Source organism: Ascaphus truei, chromosome 3 (genome assembly GCF_040206685.1).
Source record: "Ascaphus truei isolate aAscTru1 chromosome 3, aAscTru1.hap1, whole genome shotgun sequence".
NCBI classification, from domain to species: Eukaryota; Metazoa; Chordata; class Amphibia; order Anura; family Ascaphidae; genus Ascaphus; species Ascaphus truei.
In genome coordinates, this window is record NC_134485.1 from 283,891,395 (window position 1) to 283,916,423 (window position 25,029).

At 44.8% G+C, this 25,029-nt stretch overlaps 1 protein-coding gene across 3 annotated transcripts in view; it reads right to left on the reverse strand.

Annotated features, from left to right (window-relative positions):
- Positions 1-22,620, reverse strand: part of NDFIP2 (Nedd4 family interacting protein 2) — an 82,929-nt gene extending 60,309 nt beyond the window's left edge. The window contains exon 1 of one of the 3 annotated variants that reach the window (XM_075590875.1): positions 21,984-22,620. In XM_075590875.1, the coding sequence (XP_075446990.1) occupies positions 21,984-22,019 (36 nt within the window). In that variant the 5' untranslated portion in view covers positions 22,020-22,620. The remainder of the gene's footprint in view (positions 1-21,983) is intronic. The other 2 variants (XM_075590876.1, XM_075590877.1) reach the window with 2 other exon arrangements.
- Between the last annotated feature and the right edge of the window lie 2,409 nt (positions 22,621-25,029).

Consider the following 25,029-nt stretch of genomic DNA (forward strand, 5'->3'; position numbering starts at 1 on the left):
TTGGTGCCTATGGGTCTGTGCGGAGTCCTGATTTGAACGCCTCAGAGATGCCAAGGTGCTAGAACAGGAGGGGTACTGCATTTCTGCTTGAGTACCCGCATCCTGGGCTAACACAGGGCTATCCGGCTACCATTTGCCAGAGTCCAGACTCTGTGGAGCCTGGACCGCGGGTGGGCTCAGTATGCAAAGAGGCAGAGGTGCAAGGTTGGCACATGACCCTTTGCAGACTGAGAAAAGGTACCCACCTGGCTTTACAATACCGGCAAATTGGTGATTGGCTGGCAGGGAAATTCCATGCTCTGATAGGCTGTAGGGGTTTGTGAATGGGACCCTGAAAACATAAAGAACCTTGCAGCCAATGGGGAGCGTAGATTCCAAGCGCCAAACCATCCGCGGCAAATTCAAAGATGCTCTGTACTGAATAGACGTGAGCCGGCTTCAAAGATTTTGACTCAAGAATTCTTCTCTAAGTCCCACTCCTGAAGAACATAATGGTCGCGGCTGGCATTGCATGCAGAAATCAGTTCCAGGACTTTCGTGAGTACCTCCCGGTCATTGGAAAGGGCTGCTACAGAGGTAATTTTTGTGAATTTCATTCCAAGAATAGATTTATTCGTTAGCCCCGTTCCCAGTAAGTGTGTTAACCCTGTAAATTGTGTTACATTGTGTGTATGTCTTTTCCTGAAACAAATTACAATTTATTTTACCTCCTTGATTTGCTTAATCAATGATCCCGCTAGAAAAAGGTGTTGATAAACCTGGTCGACCGTGACATTGCTGAACATCGGAGATGAAAGCCACCAGAGGATGTCAGGGGTGTGAAGACCATTTGGGTAGCAGCAAAGGGCTCAAGTACCCACATCCAGGGATGAATGGCAGTCGTCCGGGCTGCCATTTGCCTCACCAGACTTGAAGGAGCCTGACCCAGCGGGTGGCATCTGAATAGCAAGGGACTAAGGTGGCAAACGTGCGCATGTCCCTTGGCAGATTCAGATTCCACGCTTACCTGGTTGGCCAATGAGAAAGTTCCCAAGCTCTGATTGGCTGCAGTATTTTGTAATGAACTCCAAAATACTATAAGAAACCCCTAAGCCGGTGAGATTCTGAGTGCCAGAAGTGTGGGTGGACTTTTCAAAAGTGCTCCTGCGTTAATAGCAGAGGACCAGCTTCAGAAAAGTCTGCCCAGAAAATTTTCTAAATCCAGCTTTTTGGGACCAAGTTCTCAAAAACGAACATAGCGGTTGGGATTTCAAGCCGATTTTAGTTACAGGACGTTTGGTGCTAAGTCCTGGTCAAAGAAACACACTTAATGTCATACAGCTAAGAAAAGAGAAAATTTAAAACAGCTTACCGTAATTTTCTTTTCCTGGAACCATGGCAGTGGGCACCGTAGGGTTAACTCCATCCTCATCTAAGGACAGGAAATTAAATTCTTGCAGGTAGGCCATAAAGGCCCCTCCCACTACCTGCAGATTCTCCCATAGCTGAAAAATACAACTAATATATATTCGACATACATAGTTACCATCCCTATGTGCCCACTGCCATGGTGCCAGGAAAAGAAAATTACGGTAAGTTGTTTACATTTTATTTTTTCTTGTTCACCCTGGTAGTGGGCACCGTAGGGACATAAGCCAGCAGTATTATTTAGGAAGGGAAAACAAAACCCAAATGCCAAAATGAGTTTCAACCATTTTATGGATTTCATTTTCCACTTTATTTTACTACAGACTAACACTTTTCACCCAAAGCTTGCATCAGCTGAAGACTGAATGTCCAATCTGTAATACTTCATAAATGTGTTAAATGAAGACCACACTGCCGCTTTGCAGATTTGTCCTGGTTATTCATGTGATCATCACATATGTTACCAAACACTGGATCGGAACACCGGTCAGATGAACAGTCCTGGATGGTCTCTGGACAGATTCTTAACCCCTCAACGATGGTTGCCTCTCTCACAAGCAGCACTATCAGTCCATCTCGGAGCAAAACGTCAATCAGAGGAGCCGCCCCACGGCTGGTGTAGAATTAGTTCCAGAGCAGAGAGCAGATTGACCCTCTTTGAAGCAGCAGTCACACAATGTAACTTAATCGGTGGTGGTAGGTCCACGGGTTCATATGGTCATGAATATGATAAACTCCACGGATCAAAGTAGTATTGCTTTAGTACGTGGTAAAAGCCTCAGACTAACACTATCAGTGTAGTGCATCAATCAGTGACGTCACAACCCTTACAGCCGCTAGTCAGCGGTTCACCAGAGGGACGCAACACTGAATTTGCGGCACATGCACAAAGTGTTCAGGGCTACCAAAATCACTAAAGCTAAAATTAAGCAGAAACAAAGTAAAACAATTATCCTACGCGTTTCGTAGCTGTAACGCCACTTATTCATGGAATATTTGGACACTAACTTTCAGAGACACTAAATATCTGTCCGACTAGCCAATCGTGGTCAGCCAATCGAATTAGCACCGGCGGCATCCGTGTCAGACGAGACTTAACCAATGTATTTTTATGAATTAAATGCTATTAAAACAAACAGTAAACCATAGATTTACGGCGCACAAAGAGTCTAACGAGAGAAACAGTTATTAGAAAAATGCCAATAAATAGTACACTTGAGCTAACAGAATGAGGAGTAAACAACTATTACATTGTATATCCTAAAGACAGAAAAGAGCAAGATATCTAAACTACTTGAAAAAGAGACTAGTACAAAGACCAGACATCAATATCTTCATTTAACCACTTTGGCGTCAGGGTAACTAGTTTATGACCATATGAACCCGTGGACCTATCACCACCGATTAAGTTACATTGTGTGACTGCTGCTTCAAAGAGGGTCAATCTGCTCTGGAACTAATTCTACACCAGCCGCGGGGCAGCTCCTCTAATTTAGACATTTTGCCCCGAGATGGACTGATGGCGCCTCTCACAAGCAGCACTACCATCCTTGAGGGGTTAAGAAGCCGTCCAGAGACCATCCAAGACTGTTCATCTGAGGGCCCTTTTCCTGACCGGTGTTCCGATCCAATGTTTGGTAACATATGTGATGAACACATGAAATGCTTATGACCTACTGATTGTATGTACGCAGAATAATTACCCTTTTTCTAAATATAATTATATTTGATATACTTCACTATGTGCACATTGCACTGTTTCTTTATGACTCTTTAGTGTTTGGGGGTGTTGTGCCACCCCTTGATATACAGTAGCTGCAGACGCTCTTTGAGACCTACACGGTTTTGTATGTTTTTTTTACTTTGTTGTATATCCAGCGTGTGTGATAATCAGGGTATTTTGCATTTGCACTTTAATCACTCTGTCACTAGTTACACTTTATATTACTTTGAGGTTTAGTTTAGCTGCGCACATTTTCTTTTTACTTTATACCTTGTCCAGGTGATCCTGTGCCTTAAATGCCCATGATGTGGCCATGGCTCTTGTTGAGGGTTCTTTTAAATGTAAAGGAGTATTTTGTCCTTTGTTTTCGTATGCATTCCTGATTGTATCCAATTGCATTCTGTCACTATGGACGCTGCTTGTCCCATGCTTCGTGTTTCAGGAATAATAAACAGTCTGGACTTTCTTATGTCCTGCACCCTTTCCATATAGGTTTTCAAGCATCTTACTACATCAAGGTTATGCACTCTCTCTTCCTTCTTGTTACCTGGTTTTGGGCAAATTGAAGGAATTACTATTTCTTGGGTCTACTTTTGGCAAAAAAATGATATACAGGTCGCAACACTGCTTTATCCTGATGGATGACCAGAAACGGTTCTTTACAAGACAAGGCTTGTAATTCTCCAACTCTCCTTGCTGATGTGATAGCTATCAGGAATGTCAACTTCCATGCTAGTAACTTTAAGGATATTTGGTCAATAGGTTTGAACAGGTGCATAGTGAGAACATCCAGTACCAGTGACAGGTCCCATGTCGGCACTCTACTCTCGACTTGTGGTCTTAATCTCTTGAACGCTTGTAATAAACGAATAATAAGTCTCTCAGTTGCAAGATTCTTCTCGAATAGTGCAGACAATGCCTAAACTTGCACCTTCAATGAACTGAGGCCGAGTCCTCTACCAAAACCTTCCCGTTTCTCTACTAGTTCACAGTATTTGGAGAAAAAAAACTTTTGTCTCTGTTTCACACACCAGTCTCTGAAGCATAACTAAATTCGATAGTACACTGTTGAAGTAGATATTTTTCTTGCTTCCAACAAAGTTCTTATTGTTCTAGCTGAACATCCTTATTCTCTCAGCGTCTCCCACTCAATATCCAAGACTCCAAGGCCCATTGTTTGGGGTCTGGGTGATATACTCGTCCTTGTTGCATCAGTTCCTTGATATTTGGAAAATGCCACGGAGTGTCTATTGCCATGTTTATGAGATGGGCACACCATGGTCTTCTCTGCCAATATGGTACCACAAGTATCAGTTTTGTTTGATCGCTCCTGATCTTCCTCACTATTTTTGAAATGAGAGGAATTGGAGGAAGCAGATATGCCAGATTGAATTGCCACTCAACACTGAGGGCACCTGTGTGACATGCAGTGGGATGAAAATGCCTTGCGCAATAATTCGCCACCTTCCTGTTTTGGTGAGTAGCCATTAGATCTCTGGCTGTCCTCAGCATTTTACCAACCTGTGGAATACTTGGTTGTCTAACGACCATTCTCCCGGGTGAATCAGGTTGTGACTGAGAAAATCTGCTGTAATATTTTCCGGCCTTGGCATATATACGGCTATTATATCTGTAAAATAGCCTTCTGCCCACGATAGAATCTCTGATGTTTTGCTTCTTGTTCCTCCTTGCTTGGATATATATTTTACCATGGCTCTGTTGTCTGACTTTATTTGTACATTTCCATCTTTTACCTGGCTTTGGAAAACCTTCCAATGCTTTCTGTACTGCCTTGAGTTCCAGCAGGTTTGATAACTGTTGTTCTTTGGTTGTCCAAGAACCCTGCACCAGTAAGTCCCCCAATTGGGCTCCCCAACCTGCGCTGCTTGCGTCTGTAGTGATTGTTACCCATTGTTTCTGGTGCAACGTATGTCCTTTTAATAGGTTCTGTGTCTTTTCCCCACCATCTTCGTTCTCTTTGTGTGTGGGTATATGTATAGTTTTTGTCTTCCATCCTTGGGATCTCCGTTTCACTGTTGTAAAAAAAAAATGTTGCAATGGTCTCATGTGTAGACCTGCCCATTTGACTACGTTTAACGTTGAAGTAAACTTTCCAAGGAGTCACATGCAGTCTGCTGCTGATGTTGTGTTGGCTGTTCTGAGCGTTCTTGTCTGAATTCCAAAATCTTGGATCCTCGAGTATGGCAATCGTACCTCTCCTTCCACCGTGTGATATTTTACTCCCAGGAATTTTAGTGACTGTGTTGGTATTAGCTGGCTCTTGTCGACATTTATGATCCAGCCATACTGTTCTAGAAAAGACATGACAATGTTTCTGTCTAGTAGCAGTAATTCCTCTTTTTTGTGACTTGATCAGGATTTTGTCTAGATACATTTCCACACCCCTTTTCCTTAATTCTGCTATCAAATAGGGCTAACACCCTTGTGAATGTTCTGGGAGACGTTGCTAGTCCAAACAGCAGAGCCGTATATTGGTAGTGTTGTTTTACTGTAAATCTGAGGCTTTTTTTTTATGTCTTTTTGCAATAGGAATGTGTAAATAGGCATCTTTTAGATCTATTGATATCATCAAATCCTTTGGTTTTACTTCTTGAATGTTTAATAAAATAATTTTAAAATTTTCTTACCTGTAAAAGGGTATTTACTGTTCTTAGATCCAATACTGCTCTGCATCCTCCCGATGCCTTTTCTATCAAGAAGATTTTGGAAGAAATGCCTCTTCTCTGTCTTGTAGGAACCCTTGTAATTACATTGCCCAAAATAAATCCTTCAAAATCAAACTCATTTGCTTTATTTTTTCTTTCGTCTGTGTATATTTTGTTCTTAAAAATATATCCCTTCTTGGAATGTCCTTGAATTCCAGGTGGTACCTATAAAGAAATGATCTGTAGTACCCACCTGTCTTTTATTGATTGGGCCCATGTCACTTCGAATTGGTTTAGTCTTCCCCCAACTGGAAGTCGCTGGACACCCTGACTTCATGAGAATTTTCCTCTGGCAAATGACACTCTCCCTCTGGCGCCATGAAAAAGCTTATTCTGTCCGCCTCTCCATGACGTTTGGCTTGAAAACGGTTTTCCAGGACGATACGTTCTTGCTTCTCTATACTGTGTCTTTGCCGTCTGATGGAATGTAGGGCCATATCTTCTAATTCTACTCTTGTGGTAAAAATGTTCTTTTACCTCCTGACACTTTATTTATAAATCGCATCCAATGTATTCCCAAATAGGAATTCTCCTTCAAAGGGCAAGTTACATAAACTGTTCTTGGAAGCTGTGTCTGCCATCCAGTTTCTAAGCCATAGTTCTCTTCTTGCTGTTACTGTACAAGCCATTGACTTGGCTGCCAGCCTCACTGCATCCAGTGACGCTTCTGCTATGTAGTCCGCTGCCCACTTTATTTCTGACAACACCTTCAGAATAGAAGTTCTCTTCTCCAATGCTTCTTTTATATTAGCAATCCATATACGCATTGCTCTTGCCACTGATGTTGATATCGCTGGTTTGCATGCTGTCCCTGCGATTACATATGCCTTTTTTAAAAACACTATCCATCTTTTTATTCATTACATCCATGAGGGATGCTGCATCTTCAACTGGTATAGTTGTTTTCCTTGACACCCTGGAAATTGCTGCATCAATTTTAGGACTGACTTCCCAGTCTTTTACCTCTTCTTGTGAAAATGGATACATTCTATTAAACTTTTTCTGCATATTTAGTTTTCTATCCGGCTGTGACAATTCCATCTATGATCTCCTTGATCACTTGATGAATTGGAAAACATCTGGTTTTCTGCTGCTTTGTCCCGAATAATTAGATTTTTGAACCATTTCTTCCATATCCTCTAGCTCCAATGTTTCCCTCATTGTCTTTATAACAGCGTCCACCATTTCTAAATCAAACTCTGATTCTTTAGTTTGCATTTCTTGCTCTGATGAATCCCACTCCCCATCTGACACCTGGTAACACATACACTCTGATTCGTCTGATGAGGAATCTCTTACTTTATCCATGATGGTCTGAGACCTTGCTCTCTTTTGCGGTGGCTTCACTGCTTGCTGCACTGCAGAATTAAGACTTTGTTCTACTGTATCTTTCATCCAAGCTAGAAAAGTACTCATCTGCTCATTTGACTCTCCTGCTGCAGCTTTAAGACAGTCTGCACAAAGCTTCTTGTCCTCTAGGGCTAGCTTTTCACAAGTCGCACACCACTTAGTTTTTTTTAGCAGCTTTTTACTTCTGATGCAGTGACTCTACTTTACTTTCCCCTTAGAAGTTCCTTCCTCTGGTTGTATAACCATAGAACTGAAGTTAAAAAAAATGTTTTTTAATCTATTCCTTTAGTTCCTGCAATCCACTCTCTTAAATCCTTTTGTAAAACTAATCTAAGGACTCACCTAATTTTGTCAGCGACCCTTTACTTCCAGCGATGTCCATGCTGGCTTCCACACTCCTTTCAGGTTCTTAGGGCTGATTTGTTCTATCTTCCGAGCGTTCCATGCTGCGGCTGCTTCAGGGCTCCGCTCACACATTGTGGTCCGTCGCACAGTGACGTCAGCACAGTCGGAGCTCTCGGCCCTCGTCCACCGGTGGGACGCAACACACGCTAGAACGTGCACGCGCTATGCTCTGCCCGAGATACCCGGCCGGCTTGTCTCTCCCACACCACTGCGTTCTTAGACGCCTGTGCAGTATACACTGAGCCTCCGTTGCTCAAACAGCCCTGCTGTTCTGCCCCAGCGTTCCAAGACGCTTCCGTGGGACTGCCAGGTTGCGCAGGCCTCCGTCTTGATACCCACCAGGGTACGTCGATCAGAGCTTCAGGGACAAAAGAGGTTGAGATTCCCTGGCTTTACTGCACTAATTACAGTCAGGTGAGCCCTTTTTAACAAAATAACAAAACCTGCTCCTAGCTGTAGGACAGGAAAAAAACTAATCTGCAGGTAGTGGGAGGGGCCTCTGGCCTACCTGCAAGAATTAAATTTCCTGTCCAACTAAGCGGAGGATGGAGTTAACCCTACGGTGCCCACTGCCAGGGTGAACAGGAAAGTCTAGTTTTCAACCCCAGTCCCCAAGTAAGTGTGTCTTTTCATCTGTATTTTGTGTAACATTGTGTGTATGCCTGTGCTTGTGAATAAACCTCAATTAATTACATTATCTTCTTTTGCTCAATATATGATCCTGGTAAAAGGTGTACAATAAACCTGGTCTCCCGTGACAGACACCAAGAAGATGAAATCACAAACAGTTGATTATTTTTAGGATAAAAGCAGTTCAGAGGTAATGTTTAGATTTTTTGGGACTAGAAAGGAGAAAATTTAAAACAACTTACCGTAATTTTCTTTTCCTGGAACCATGGCAGTGGGCACATAGTTACCCTCCCTATGTATGTCTAATGCCTATGTGCCCACTGCCATGGTTCCAGGAAAAGAAAATTACGGTAAGTTGTTTTAAATTTTCTCCTTTCCTGATCACCCTGGCAGTGGGCACTATTGGGACATACCCAAGCAGTGAACATTTTTAGGGAGGGATACATCAGAATAAACACCACCAGTTAATGCCTAATCAATTTGACCTTTATTAATATACCTTATACTTATTTCACTACAGATTCTATCACTCTACGACTAAAGCTTGCGTCAGCTGATGATTGTACGTCTAGTCTGTAGTATTTCAAGAATGTATTGAATGAGGACCAGACTGCCGCTATGCATATCTGTCCTGGTGTATCCTGGGCTTTAAATGCCCATGAAGTAGACATGGCCCTTGTAGAATGAGCTTTAATGTTCCAAGGTTTATCTTGTCCTTTGCTTTCATAAGCCTTTTAATACAAGACACTATCCACTGGGAAATTGTTGTCTTTGATGCTTCTTGACCTTTCTTCGGTCCCTCTGGAATTGATGAATAGTCTGTCTGACTTTCTGATATCTCGCATCCTTTCCAGGTACACTTTTAGACATCTTACCACGTCTAATTTGTGTAGTCTTTCTTCTTTCTTATTCTTTGGTTCTGGACAGAATGTCGGAATCACAATTTCTTGATTCATATGGAACTGTGATACAACTTTTGGCAGGAGTTGCTGCACTGGTGTGAGAACTGCCTTGTCTTGATGTATGACTAGGAATGGTTCCTTGGCTGATAGAGCCTGTAGTTCTCCCACTCTCCTTGCTGAGGTGATTGCTATCAAAAACGCCATCTTCCATGATAACCATTTTAAGCCTATCTCCTGTATAGGTTCAAACGGAGCTGCTGTTAGTACATCCAATACTAGGGACAAGTCCCATGTAGGTACCCTGTTCTTGATTTGAGGCCTTAACCTTTTTACTGCCTGAAAGAATCTGATGATCAATCTTTCCATTGCCAGATTTCTTTCCAACAAGGCTGATAGTGCAGACACCTGTACTTTCAATGAGCTAAGACTGAGACCTTTCTCAAATCCTTTTTGCAGGAACTCCACAATTGATACAATTCTAGGTGAAAGGAATTCTGTTTTTCTTTTTCACACCAATCGCGAAAGCAAAGCCAGATTCTATGGTATACTTTCGATGTGGAACTTTTCCTTGCTTGTAAAAGGGTTTGGATTGTTTTGTCTGAACAACCTTTCAATCTCAATATTTCCTGCTCAATCGCCATGCCGTCAAAGCCCATTGTTTGGCATTCGGATGACATATTGGCCCCTGTCGCATCAACCCTTTGCGATCTGGTATGTGCCATGGTGTATCTATTGCCATATTTACCAAGTATGTGAACCAAAGCCTTCTTGGCCAGTAGGGTGCTACGAATATCACCTCTGCTTGGTCTTCCCTGATTTTCCTGATTGTTTTCGGAATTAGGGGAATTGGAGGGAACAGGTATGCCAACTTGAAGTGCCATTTGAAACTGAGAGCATCAGTACCTTGTGCGCTTGGATGAAACGGTCTGGCACAGTAGTTCCTTACCTTGCGGTTTTGGTGTGTCGCCATGAGATCTATGTCTGGCTGACCCCATCGCTCTACCAGTTCTTGAAACACCTGTGGATATAATACCCATTCTCCTGGGTGCATGATGTTCCGACTTAGAAAGTCTGCTGTGACATTTTCTAGTCCTGGGATATGTATGGCTGTAATTTCCGACAAGTGGCACTCTGCCCAAAAGAGGATTTCTGCTGTGAGGTTCATCAGCTTTCTGCTCCTGGTTCCTCCTTGTTCGGCTATATACTTGACAACTGACCTGTTGTCTGATTCTATTTTTATACAGCCACCTCTTATATGGTCTTGGAAAGCTTCTAAGGCCCTTTGTACTGCTTTTAATTCCAGCAGATTTGATGGAAGATGCTTTTCCTGGTTTGTCCAGGTTCCTTGCACCAATGTTTCTCCCATCTGGGCACCCCAACCTGTGTTGCTCGCATCTGTTGTAATTCTTACCCAGTGCACTGGGTGTAGTGTTTGTCCTTTTTTCCAGGTTTCGGGTATCTTCCCACCACTTTAATTCCTGTTTTGTGTGTGGGTGTAACAAGATTCTTTGTCTTGTGTCCTTGTGATTCCCGTTTCATTGTTGCAGAAAATTGTTTTGCAGTGGTCTCATATGTATTGCTGCCCATTTTGTGACGCTTAATGTTGAAGCGAATTTCCCTAGGAGCTTCATGCATTCTTCTGCTGAAGTCCTGGTAGCTTTCCTGAGCTTCTTTGTTGCATGGATATGTCTTGCCTCTTTGCGTCTGGTAGTCTCACTTCTCCTTTTGCTGTATCAAATTCTACCCCCAGAAATCTTAACAGCTGAGTGGGCATGAGATGGCTCTTGTCTCTGCTTATTAACCAACCGTGGTGTTCCAGGAAGGTTATTACCATCTTCTGGTCTTGCTGGAGTTTCTCCAGACTCCTTGATTTTACCAGGATGTCGTCCAGGTATGGGTATATTTCTATCCCTCTTCTCTCATTTCTGCCACTAGAGGGGCTAGAACCTTTGTAAACGTCCTTGGGGAAGTCGCCAGACCAAATGGCAGTGCTGTGTACTGATAATGATCTTGATTTACTGTAAACCTTAGGCATCTTTGGTGTTCCTTTGCTATGGGCACATGTAGATAGGCATCTTTAAGTCTATCGCCACCATCCAGTCTCCTGGTTGTACCTCTTGAATAATCAGGTTCAACGACACCATCTTGAATTTTCTTATTTTCAAGAATAAATTCACATTTCTTAGGTCTAGGATTGCTCTGTACTCCCCTGTAGGTTTCTTTACTAGAAAAATTCTGGAATAAATTCCACTTCCTCTTCCTGAGGTACCTTCTTTATTACTTCTGCTTGTAATAATTTCTTTAAAGCCGAATTCATCTGCCTTCTTTTTTCCTTGGACTGTATCCATGTTATTAAGCCCCTGACGAATGGTCGGTAATACCCAATTGTCCTGTATTGTTTGGGCCCATGTTGCAGAAAACTGCTTCAGTCGCCCTCCTACTGGCAACTGCTGGGCCCTCTGACCTTCATGTGGACTATTCTTTGTGGATGATCCTCTTCCTCTGGCGCCACGAAAAAGCCGGTTCTGGCCGCCCCTCCATGTTGTTTGTCTTGGAGATGACCTGCCAGGTCTATATGCCTTTGGTTCCTTATATTGGTTTCTATTAGCCTGTTGGAAACCGAATCTTCTGGCCCTGTTTTCCTGAGGTAAAAAGTGCTTTTACCTCCTGATGCTTTTGTTATTATTGCATCCAGTTTGTTACCGAAGAGGAACTCACCTTCAATGGTAATCCACACAAGTTGTTCTTTGATGCTGTGTCAGCCATCCACTGTCTGAGCCATAAAGCCCTTCTTGCTGATACCGCCAGCACCATAGATTTGGCTGCTCATTTTACTTCTGACAGTGCTTTAAGAATAGCACTTTTGTATATTGCTTACACTCGCATAGCCCTTGCTGCTGAAGTAGTTGCCATGGAGGTTTGAGGATGTTCCTGCGGTAACGTATGCTTTCTTCAATACGTATCCATCTTCCTATCCATAGCGTCCTCCAATGACGCAGGTTCCTCTATTGGAATTGTGGTCTTTTCTACTATTCTGGAAATAGCAGTATCCACCTTTGGGCTGACATCCCAAAATTTTACCTCCTCTTGTGGGAATGGATACATCTTCCCAAACCTTTTAGGTGTAAATACTCTGGCGTCTGGTTGCGCCAACTCCACCTGAATGAGGTCCTTAATTACTTGATGGATAGGAAAGACTCTACCTTTTTAAAGCAGCAGCAGCAGACTGCCTAGCTCTGTCAAACAGCAGGCCAGTACAGAAACTCTTGAAGCAGCCAGGACACTCTTTGTCTCGCCCCAAAAAGTTTATCTTTTTTGTGGGTTAACTCCTCAGTGTCTTCCAGTTCCAAAGCCTGTATCATGGCTTTGATGAGTGGATCCACCCTTTCTACATCAAATTCAGATTACTCTTCCTGAATATCTTGATCTGATGAATCCATTTCACCCTCTGACACATGAAAACAATCAATGTCAGACTCATATGATGAAAAACCTTTCCCCTTATCCAGACTGGTCTGGGATCTAGATCTTTCCTGCGCAGGGTTAACAGCTTGCTGGACTGCCGCATCAACACTCTGTTTAACAGCCTCCTTCATCAATAAGGAAAGTGCTCATTTGTTCATTGGTATCACCTGCAGGTGCCTTAAGACAATCTTCACATAATTACTTCCCTATTAGGGCTGGTTTCTCACAAGCTGAACACCATTTAGTTTTCTTAGCAACCTTTCATTTATGTTGCAGGGATTCACCTGTCCCTTTTGAAGATCCTGCTTCTGGGAGGGTAACCACCGAACTAATTTATAAAAACAAAATAAATACTAAACATACACCCTAATGTATATAGACCATCTCTCTTTCCCATGTAGAACTAAAAACTACGGACTCACCTAGTCTTGGGAACTGAAGTTTTGGGTGTTTTCATTTCAAAACCATTTCCAGCACTTGGCTTCTCCCTGCTGAGCGTTCCATGCTGCAGCTTTTACTCACACATACACACAGTGTGTTCGTCGCTTCTATGACGTCATCAAGTGCACGTGCACGGCCCGCGTGTCTGTGCACGCATCTGCCGGCCGGAACCTCACGCGCACGCTCCCGTGCGGCCGCGTGCACTGTTCCCTCTACCACAGCGTTCCAGACGCTAGCGCGGTCAATTTGAGCCTTTTCTCCGGCTCGCAGCTATGGCTGCTCCCCCCTCCGCATGTAGCGGGCTCCTGGGGTACTTTTACCGCAGCGTACCAGACGCTAGTGCGGTGAGTCTGGGCCTCCACGGCTCTCAGCTGCAGCTGCTATGCACCCCCTCTGTTTACCTTCAGTTGGTAACGGGTTTTTTGCACGTAAGCTTCCCCGCCCGCGGCTGCAGCTGCTCCCCACCCCACGGATGTAATGGGTTCCAGGGGCTCCCCCGACTCTAAGGGGTCTCCGTCTTGCCACCAGCAGGGCGCGTCGATCGGAGCTTCAGGGCAGAGAGGCTGAGACCCTGGATATCTGCACTAGGTGCAGTAGGTGAGTCCCTAACAAAATAAAACATCCTACTCCTAGCTGTGAGGACAGGAAAAAGACTAATGTGCAGGTAGAGGGAGGGGCCTTATATGGCCTACCTGCAAAAGTCTACTTCCTGTCCTACCTAGAGTGAGAAGGGATTAACCCAATGGTGCCCACTGCCAGGGTGATCAGGAAATATGCAATTTTCTCCAATACAAGACAATGGTTTAACGCTCTATAATTTAATGTCTAGAGAAGGCGTACTCCCGGTACTAGCAGGAAAACGCCACAGGTGCAAATCAACAACAGTCCTGTATAAATACAAATACCGTAAATCACAAGAAAAAAAAAGTAGTGGCACTCCGGTGGTCTTCAAAAAACAAAAAGATATTTAATAAGCAGAGATCCTCATTTATTAAACATCTTTTTCTATTTTGAAGATCACTGGAGTACGTTCTTTTTTTATAATTTACAGCATACATCACATCTAGATGAATAAATATGTACTAGAAAAAAAAAGTCTATATAGAATAAGTATTGAAAAACTTATGTCAAGCATAAAGTAGTAATATTAATACTCAGGCATCCTGGCACAGCTGGGCCATAGGAATTCAGCCATTGGTCATTAGATAAGCAAATAAATACAAATCGTTGTTTACATAAAGAAACTTTGTGCATTTCAACACAAATTGAGTAATTGGCAGAAAATGAGACATTAACTTTTGCAACAGTATATTTCCTTCCATAATCTAATCAGGCACAAAAAGGAAAATGTGTTTGTTTGTTTTTTAAACCCAACTTGCTGTACTTCCCTCCCAAAGGCTTCTTCTGCTGAAGATGCAATGTCAATACTGTAATGATTCACAAAGGTTTGGATGACAGATCAAGTAGCTGCTCTGCATGTGTCAGCTGGTGAAGAAACTGCTTTCTCGGCCCAAGACATACACATTGCTTTAGTACAATGAGCTCTTACATAGATTGTAAGCTTCCACAATAGTGTTTTTAAGCCATCAAGTGTTTAGATGCTGTTCAACCTTTTAATAGATCCCCAAAGACGACAAAAACAGCCTGTCAGACTTACGCCAAGTTTTTATAGGGGGAGGGAAGTAGAATTATGAAATGCCATTTAGTCCGATTGTGCGGTTTTGGGAAAAACGATGGAGGAATGAGGTCATAATTGAGATTGAAAAAGGATGACACTTTAGACCTAAATTGTAGAACCATTCTTAAGACTGCTTCGTCTTGATGAAAAATTACATCACGTGACAGATGAGGCCTGGATTTCTGCAACTCTTGTTTCTGAGGTCATGGGAACTAAAAATAAGATAGCCGAAAACAGTGGTCGTTCGCTATGAGCGATGGTGGTCGAAGATAGGAAGTAGCCTCACCTTGTCCTAAATAAAGATGGAGTCTGGAGATTGGTTACACCTGCCTTAGGCCTTCAAGTAGCAGCCATTTGCAACCAGCCAATGCCTGAGCAATGTGTTTCCCTGAAGTCCACATTGGTTTCTCTGCACTAACCTTGATTTCTGCTCATGACCCAGATTACAAACTTTGCCGACTTCATTGAACTCTGCCTGTGACTCTGCCATCCTTAACTGAACACAGTTTTGAAGCCTGTGGTCAGTCTCAAAATCCTGCCTCTGCCCTGCAGGTCAGCTTCCTGGTCTGAGACGAGCACCATCACAACAACCTCATGCAAGTCCTTATTTTCTTGTATTCTTTGATCAGGGTCTTGCATCATGGAGGGAAAAACATGTTTTCCTGGCTAAAATTGAAGACAAATCCTAAAAAAAAAAAGTTTCCGATTGCTTCAATTTGCTCTTTTCCAGTTGATAGTGCATCCATGTTTCGTTAAAAATTGGACAACTCTTGTAATATATCATTTTGCAACTGTACTGAAGAACCTTTAGAAGGAGGGAGGGGGAGCATAAGGGAGAGAGCACAAGACATGTCCACCTTGCAGCTGCTAGGACACAAGAGAAGAGTTGTTCTTACACAAGTCAGAAAGTCAAGTGATCTGTGTCCCACCTCCAGTTGGAAAGGGCTCAATCCCCAGTGTTAAGCAATTACATGCAGGGACAAGGGAGGAAATATACTGTATATTTTACAGTCTATGGAACTTGTGCTCTCTCTAGTAAGACTTTTGTGCCCCAATTTGAAAAACCCTTACATTATAATGCCAGCATGTAACAGGGACTTATACCTGTTAAGAAACGTGCCTCTAATCCAGCAGTGTGCTGGTTAATTGCACACCAGCAATAAACCAACTCCACCTGCTTAATCAGAACTATAGAAAAAGCCTGTTCCCAGAAACAGGAGGAGGATTCCTGAGCTCACAATTAGAGCTGACCCAGGAAGGAAAGACCAGAGAGTTCCCTAGTCCACAACTTGGCTGACCTGGGGAACAAACAGATATCTTGAGCTGCAAAGAGACTGCAGGCTGACAGCAAGACAAAAGGGGACAAGATTTCTAAACCTGGATCCTGATATTGCTATAGCACACAAGGGTACGAACCCAGAAGAACCCCCTACAGCTACAAAAAACAGATAAGACTTTCTTATGGGACTGTATGTATGTATGTATATTTATTTAGCTTAGCTAACAACCCAGTTAGAGAGGGCTGGACTACATGTGTAGATATCCTCCAAAGCGGAGTAGGTTTTTCTTTGGCTTATTTTGAATGTTTTGCTGTGTTAAAAGGACAGGCGCAATAAAGCCTAATTTAAGTTTCACTTTAAACGGTCTCCATTGCGTACCTCTGCACACGTCTCTTACACAGCATTGTTAAAATGGCAGGTTACAGGACCTATAATTGCATATCTAGTGTTACTAAATGAGACTGCGGCTTAGAAACCTTTCTCCCCCTCACTGTGTTGCATTAGAAAACTGGGACTTAAGGAACCGTTTAGTCCATTAAGGAACTCATTGTTAGAGTGAAAGTTTTCCAAAAGTACAGATGCTTATTACATCCTGGAGTTTAGATCACTCTTGACCCAGTTGCAGATGCACAGCGACACTGCAAAGAATTTCTTTCTGAAGCCAATGTTTCCATGAATGCAGTACAGAGCAAACATCTTCTTGTTTTGAATCACATTTGCCATGATTAACACCAGCTTCCTGTCTAGTCAGTTGCTGAGATCCAAGATCTAAAAACATGCTTGTGAAATTGTATAGCTTCCTGCACGCCCTCTAGTCTTTGGTTCCTACCCAATACGCAATGAAGACCTCTTCTCTGTGCTGGAGAAATTGTAGTCTTTTTGATGTAAATAGAGCTTAACTGTCCTCCAGAATGGGGACCAAGTATTCACAGCATATTTAACAGGAGCACAAAAGAACCTATATAATTCAATAAGGAACTATAAAAAATAAAAAAAAGAGAGAAGATGCCATCTGTGGATACTCCTCTAGATGTGTTACCAATCAGAAAATATCCATCCCCAGAGAGGGATTCCCATGAACTTCAAAAAGGTGCACTCCAAACAGAAAACTCATTGAGGAAAAGGTTACCAGGACTGGTTATGAGCAGACTCCCAAGCATCTCTATTAGGAATGTGGTGTTCAAATGCTAATGTTAATTAACTGCAAGCAATTATAGTGACACACTAAACAAACAAGTGGCAAAGTCTTGAATCAGTAAATAATGTAAAATATAGGCCCAGCATTTATCAATAGATGGATGTTATAAAAGGAAGAGTGGGAATAAAGCCTGATATCTTAAGGATTGGTGAGCTGTGTTAGAGATTAACTCAGAAGAACATATGTTTAAATGCTTACCATGTTAAACAATCACGATCCATTTGAGGGGGGAAAAAGCTGCCCTTTGACATTTACAGTATTATACCTATTTTGGCCTAACCTTTCTGTAGTTAACCATGCTGGGAAAAAAATGGTAAAAACGATTATATTTTTAGACTCTCTGCTTCTGCAGTCAGTTAATAAAACTAGGAAAGGGACTTTCCTAATTACTATAAAAAACTAATTGTCAGATATAATTTTATTTAATTTTAAATGTCAAAATCAGCAGTGGCCAAGAGTATAAAATTCTTAGAAGTCAGACAGAATATTTAAGACCCAGAAAGTGCGTGGGAGGGGGAACAGTCACGGCACTTCCCCACGTCCTCTGGCAGCAACTCTGTGTACATATGACACAAACACAAACAATCTTCCCCCCCTCCCGACACAAGTTAGCTGCACTGTAACAAAAAAAATTAGAGCAGGTATAGACATGGTTACGGAGCACTCCGCTCTCGCTTCCACTGCGCTCTCGCTTCCACTGCGCTCTCGCTTCCACTGCGCTCTCGCTTCCCACAACACAACCTATCCTCGCAATAGCAAAGCCTGATGGGTTGCGAACAGGACATGTAAGGTACTGCTTTCTACCAATAACAGGGTGTCACGGTCACAATATTATTCACAGTACAAATGGGAGGACCAGCACACGTATTAGTGAAATTTGTACTTATTAAATGGTGATCAATGTTTCGTCCCCAATGGGAACCTTCTCAAGATCTTGAGAAACAAAAACACGTCAAAACTGCTGTCTCAGTAGGTTTACTGGTCATGCATTGCTTTAACTCAGACTTTGTTTGAGATGTGTAAAACAGCAGGCATCAGCTTATAGGGATCCATGTTAAAGTGGATATGAAGCAAAATGTTACACACTAAGGCCACGTCCATAGAAGGACAAGCCGCGCTGAGCCGTGCGGACGCTCCGCGCTGAGCCCCGGCATCCTAAATGAGGATGTCTTTAGAGGGGGCTCACGCGAGCGTCCGCAGGCGTGCTGAGGAGTTGGATTTTTCAGCCGACAGCCAAGCTGTTTTTCAGCGCGCTGTCGGCTGAAAACATCCAATCAGCGCGAAGCAGCGTCAACATCACGGCGCCGTGACGTCGACGCGTCGCGGGCGATTGGTCCAGCGACGTCACTGCCCCACCTCCCCCCGCCTCCCGATCGCGCCCGCATGTGCATGAAATCGCACAGCTTCAGCAGGCGAGCCTCAGCGTCAGCGCTGTTCAGCACTGCTCCCCTCTATGGACGCAGCCTAAGGCTGCATCCCCGCTAGTGCTGAGCGCACGGCGCTTGCCGAGTTCACTTTGTGCAAAGTGAATTCTCACGTCCCCGCTCACGCGATGCGCGCTCGGGCACGCACGCTCTCAAGCTTGGCAAGTCAAAAAAAAAAAAAAAACGCCCTCAATAGGCCCCCCATGCAACCCCGCCCCACCGCCCACAAAATTCGCAGGACACCCGCGCTCATGCTTGAAGAGTTGATGACGTCACCACTCGAGCATGCGCGCGGTCAGCACCAGCGGGGCTGCAGCCTACGACCCAGATCCACAAAAGGGTGCGAAGCTTTAGCACAACTTTACACCTATTCACATGAATGGGAGTAAAGGCGTGGTAAAGCTTAGCACCCTTTTGTGGATCTGCCCAAGCGTTCATTTGCATGTTCTTACCCAGAATCATTTGCTGCAGTGGAAGCATGGCATGCTATGGCGGGGGGAGGGGGGTAAGGTAGGTTTGTGGACTGTCCTCAGATGTAAACATGCTCTTAGGTTTTCTGTATGCTTACATATGTACACAGAACAATAACAACAACAACAACAACAACAACAACATTTTAGGAGAAAAGAGTCAGATGAATGAGCACTGGAATTACAAGTAAACATTGGGAGATGTTACTTCCAACCAATCATTTACAATGCAGGGAGTTGAGGATGTCTTGGCCTTTCTGGCTGTACAATCATTTGCTGAAACTGACTAACTAAATGGAGCTGCCAGAAAGGGGGGGGAGGGAGAAAAAAAAATCAAACCCCTCCCAAGTTTTAAAAACAAATATGGGAAGTAGGTAAGAGCCCTTAAACATGCCACTGAAATTTGAAAACTTTAGTCCTAGGAGGGATTCCCTTTAAATGACACACAATTGCACAACGGACATGCTTAATGAGTTGGGGAGAAAGTGAAAGTATAAAAAAAACTCTGCTTAGCATTCAGTAGCCATATAGATCAGAAGTAAATAACCACCAGTCAACTGCCCTGCTCCAGAGCTGCTAGACACAAAATCTCTCTTGCTCTTTTGCAGCTTTAAACATGGTAGCAAATCACATCCAAACATTAGGACCCACAAAGGCATACAGCAGCAAGTATTTTACTATTCTTTCTTCCAATCATTAACATGCAGGCATCACATTTTACATATTTGCCCATTGTATAAAGGGTAACATTTAGGACAATTAGAATATTGTGTGTCATGTGCCAATATGCAAACGCTTGATACAGGAATCACAATGCGTTTGCCCACTACATTAGATTTTGAAGTGCAGTGTCTCGTGCCTTTGTTTTTAGATAACTGAAAGAACTGCTAGAGGTGCCTTCTTGCATGCATTCACTACTCTCTTAACAATGATATTTTCTTGTTGCAAACACTCTAATTTTCAGAAACACTTCTTGATCAAGAATAGAGATTTCCTTTACGACAGGCTAGTAGTCCCCCCGAGAGCTGTTCGCACTGATCCTAGGACCCGAGCTATAGATCGTGGATAAAATATGTTGTGTATTCTGGTAAAAGAAGATCAAACGCCTACATATGCACAACGATTATATAACATAACATCATAAATTCTAATTATACAACTTCACACAAATAGCCTGCGTCAGTAATTTCTGGCTAATTGCTAGAAAATAAACAGCTTAGCAGTTTTTCCCCACCGTGAAGAGCATCACGCAAGTCAAAGTATGAAGAAACAGTTCCATGTGGTAGTTTATCACCCATGTCCTGGCATTTACTGGTCTGATAATACATTGGTTAAGATAAGACAATATCTCCCCTCCACTCCTGAGAGCAGGGAAATCCCTTGCTGAAGAATAAGGCCTGTCACTTGTCTGCTTTTCTGGCTACCTTACATAACTTGTCTTTTTGGCATTAACAAAAGAAATAAGGTGTCCTTATCTGAGCTAAAAATAACAATGAGGGTCTCTGTGCTTATTTATTCTTAGTGAAGTACTGTAGGTGGCTAACATGTGTTAAAAAAAACCCCATAGGATATGTCTGCAGTGCACAGTAGTAATGTATATAGTGTATGGGTATTTTTATTTTTATATAGCGTCCACAGTATACTCAGAACTTAGAGACAAGGCAGTACAGGGAATTATAATACAATAAGTGCAAGAACGTCAGATAATAGGAAAGGAAGTCCCTGCCCCAGAGAGCTTACAATCTAAGAAATCATGTGCTATATAACATGTTTCAGTCCAGGGCCAAATTTATGTTGAGGCAGTGCATAGGAATTTAAGCCCTTGTATCTTGCAGCAGGACACATGTAGTAGAGGCGATCCATACATTTTAGACCCTTTGTCAAACCAGAAACAAACTACTGTGATACACAGCTAGTGGGGCCTGTGGAAAATATACACACACAAAAGATAGGACTCCATAGATACACGGAAGAAACTCATTCAATATAAAACATACACACACACACAGTGATAGTGTAATCCCATCACATACAAACGAGCTATAACCAGGGAACATCACATCATATTACACATAACATAACATATACTGGGTTGTGAACATATTTGGCCTTACCCTAAAAAAGACAATACATACACGGACTAATATGTCACAGAATCTACATAATGGCACCACCAAGAATATATAGTTCAACTACTGACTTCTGATTTTCAAGGGAGAAGAGCCTATAGATATCTACAGTATTAAGGGCACCAGATGTTTGAAGAGAGATCCTGATTTTTAAAGGCATTGCAGTGCAGTGTCTGATAGGGAGATCCCACTGCAGTGCAGTGTCTAAAACACAGACCCAATTAAAGCTTATAAAAGCCACCTGATGTTTTGAGAGGGATGCAGGCGGTCCTCGGTTATCCAACGGAATCAGGTACGTAAACTAGCTCGAATAGTTAAAGTGACGTATAGCAAATCCAATTTTAATGAGCAACGGACAATCTGTTCCGCAGAATGCATTGTGACATATCAGATAATTCGTTCGTGGTAAAGTTATACGGTCCTAACTAACCATAGTATGTATTGGGATTTGAAGGGTGTGATCCTATTACAGCATATGGTATATAAAAAGGTGATCCTATTGCTGCATATGTTATGCAAGAGAGAGGCGGTAACACTGTGTGTATATATAGTGTGTAAGATCGCAGTCAATCTCATGGTGTGTCAAAGGATGACCCAATTGCAGTGGACAGAGTGTAAGACAGTGACAAAAAAAACAATAAGGCAGACTCTACTGACAAGTGCTCGTACAAACCGGAAAGCAACACATCCACCGTGACATCAAACTCCGCCGTGCATAGGCGCGTTGACGTCACAGCTCACACAGCAGTTCTTACCACTTGGTATCGGTTGGCGACCTGGAGATGATCCATAGCTCTGCGGGGAGCCGCACACCTACTCCCGGGGGGCTCCGGAGCCACCTGCGCTGTCCGGACACACACGTACCGCCTCACTCGTCTACCAGTACCTCTGCCCTGTCACCTTATCTGTACCTCAGCCTCCTTTCTATCTGCGCCTCTGTGTCACTGCCAGCGGCGGCTCTGCCCCTCTCCTGCCCCTGTCACTGCCCCTTTCCAGCCTGTGTCACTGCCAGCGGCTCTGCCCCCTTCCTGCCTGTGTCACTGCCAGCGGCTCTGTCCCTTTCCTGCCTGTGTCACTGCCAGCGGCTCTGCCCCTTTCCTGCCTGTGTCACTGCCAGCGGCTCTGCCCCTTTCCTGCCTGTGTCACTGCCAGCGGCTCTGCCCCTTTCCTGCCTGTGTCACTGCCAGCGGCTCTGCCCCTTTCCTGCCTGTGTCACTGCCAGCGGCTCTGCCCCTTTCCTGCCTGTGTCTCGGTGTGTTCGTCCCTGCAGCGGATGCACGCGCCTCCCCTCTTCCGTTAACTGCCTCTGCGCGCGCACACTTCCTTTCATCCCGGCGCTCGCCTGTAGCTAGTCCTCCCCTGTATGCAGCAGCGCTGAGTCTCGCAAAGGGGGAGGCGGGTCCATGCGGGAGAGGGGCGGAGCAACGACTGAGCCTTCGTACCCAGCGCGACAGTTGCTATGGAGTCCGCGAGAGTGCGATTCCTGTATGTCAGAGGTGACTTGTGACGTCACAGAGTCACTCAGAGTGTATGTTGCTCACTGGAAGTTAGTGTAGGTTGTCACCTATTCATAGCTGGTGTAACTTCACTCACTGCAGAGCAGTACAGGCAGTGGATACACTGCATTTAAATACCCACTGCTTCTAGTTTAAAAAAAACTCAGATCTCACCAGGGTTGCCACCATCTGCTGAATGATAACCCAGAAACTTTATTTATTTCTGTTTTTTATTTATACATGTAGCTCACTTTCCCCCAGCACTTTCCCCCACCCTCTGGGAGATGTGTAGCTACGGTGTGTGTAGGGTGCGATATCTGGTGGCTCACAGGAGGCCTGAGCCTCCGCTGCTGGAAATCTGGGGTGTATCCTGGAACGATGCTCGGTAGTGCCTCCAGCTGTACGGGATTCTAGCGTGTGGAATTCCTCCTTTACAGGACACATAAAGAATACACACTTGGTAAAGCAGAACAGTTTTACTATAAGTAACTAATATAGTACAGCTTACCCACCAGGCCCCGCACGGCCGTACCTGTCAATACTCCGCTCCCTCTCAATGAAGCCACCGTTCCCCCAAAGTAACTAGGGGCCCTTGGGCACCCAACCAACCAGGTGTCCACAAGGTCAAACCCCCTACCCAATGTGTGGTACAGCGCTGCCCATTAATGTGTAAAGGTGAGTTGGTGCACTTTGTTGGGAACCTGCCGGGTGTGTCCACACCGAGCGCGCAGATGCTGTATCTGATGATGGGATCCACGGATCCATTGCCGTAGCCCGTGAAGCCTCGCCTCTACATTGGGTTGTTGTCACGGTAGACCAGGTCTTATTTATGTAAGTGATCGGGGGGGCACTTCCTGCATAACGTGCCCCCTCCTCACTCACCCCGGTCCCCACAGCCGTCGCGGCCTCGGTCCTCCCTCCTGCTCCGGCGCGAGCAGCTCCCTCCTTCCCCATGCCGTCCGGGTCCCGCTTGGGCCGCACGCGCCACCCCGACAGCATTACAGGATTCGCACAGACCCGCACTTTTGTCGGCAATCTCCTGCGCCTGTCTCCGCCCCCAGCCATAGCAGGACTACGCGCTCAAGCAGCGCAACCGCCCCTGATCCCCATGGCCCTTTCTCCCTATCCCTGCCGCTCTGGGGACGCTCCTCCGCTCCTACCCTTCTCCCTGTGGCCTTTGCACTGCATTTAGTTCCCCCCGCGTTCAGTCAGTGCCCAGCATAATCCTCTGTAGCTTTGTGCTGTCTGGTCTTGTGCTTGGCTCTTTCTTGTCTTCCAGTTACCTCGTTCCTGACCCGGTCTGTCTGATTACCCCCTCTGGATCTCGACATTGGTTTACGGACTCGACTACGCTTCCTCTCTAATCCCTGGACTCAGCAAATGGACACTCACTACACGGCTCTCTCTACTCCCAGACCATTGGCTTACGGACTCGACCACGCTACCTTCTACAACCCAGGATCCGGCAAGTACCCGACTAACCCTTCTCTACAGCCCAGGTCCCGGCTACGCTCAATACCACACTCCAGGCACGCCCTTGCTGCTGTGGGTCTGTGGTGTTCCACTTCCCCACCTCCAGTACCGGGGTCTTGTCTGTGGCAGCACGAGCATTACAATATGCTGAGCCCAACAAACCCTGACCCCCCTGAGGTGGACTCAGTCTTGGTCTCCAATCTCTGAGGAGTTTTCCTATCTGCAGGATCAGATTGCCTCTCTCATCCAACAAGTTTCTACACTGTCCCTGCAGCAACCTCAGGCCTATGTTGTTAGACCCACCTCCCTCTCTCCTGTTGTCCAAGAGGCGGCTGCCGCACTGGAACCACGGATTCCTACCCCTAACAGGTATGCCAGAGACCCGCTCGCATGCCGGGGTTTTCTGTAATGGATCGGGGGACTCGCAGTTCCCAGCGTGTTCCCGTCACCCCTGCTTCCACAGTGCCTAGTTCCTCCGCTCCCTTACATCCCCAAACTCTACCTTCCTCCCTCAGCCATTCCTCCACGGCTCGATCCTCACGCCCAGGCTCACACTCTGCGCACGCGCACGCGCGCGGTTCCCTCACCAAGCGCGCACGTTCACGATTGCGGGTTCCCTATCGTGGCTCGCGCTCCTCGGCGTGCCTCTCTCACCCCTGTCCGTCTCCTACCTGGTTCCTCCGTTCCTCCTTCCTCTCTGTCTTCTCTCCCGTGCACCTCCTCCGCTGGTCTTCCCCCACGCTCTGGTACACGCGCGGTGCGCGCGCATAGTAGGGTTATAGAGGGAGGGCGCGCGCACCGCTCTAGTTACTTACCTCCCCCACTCTCTAGC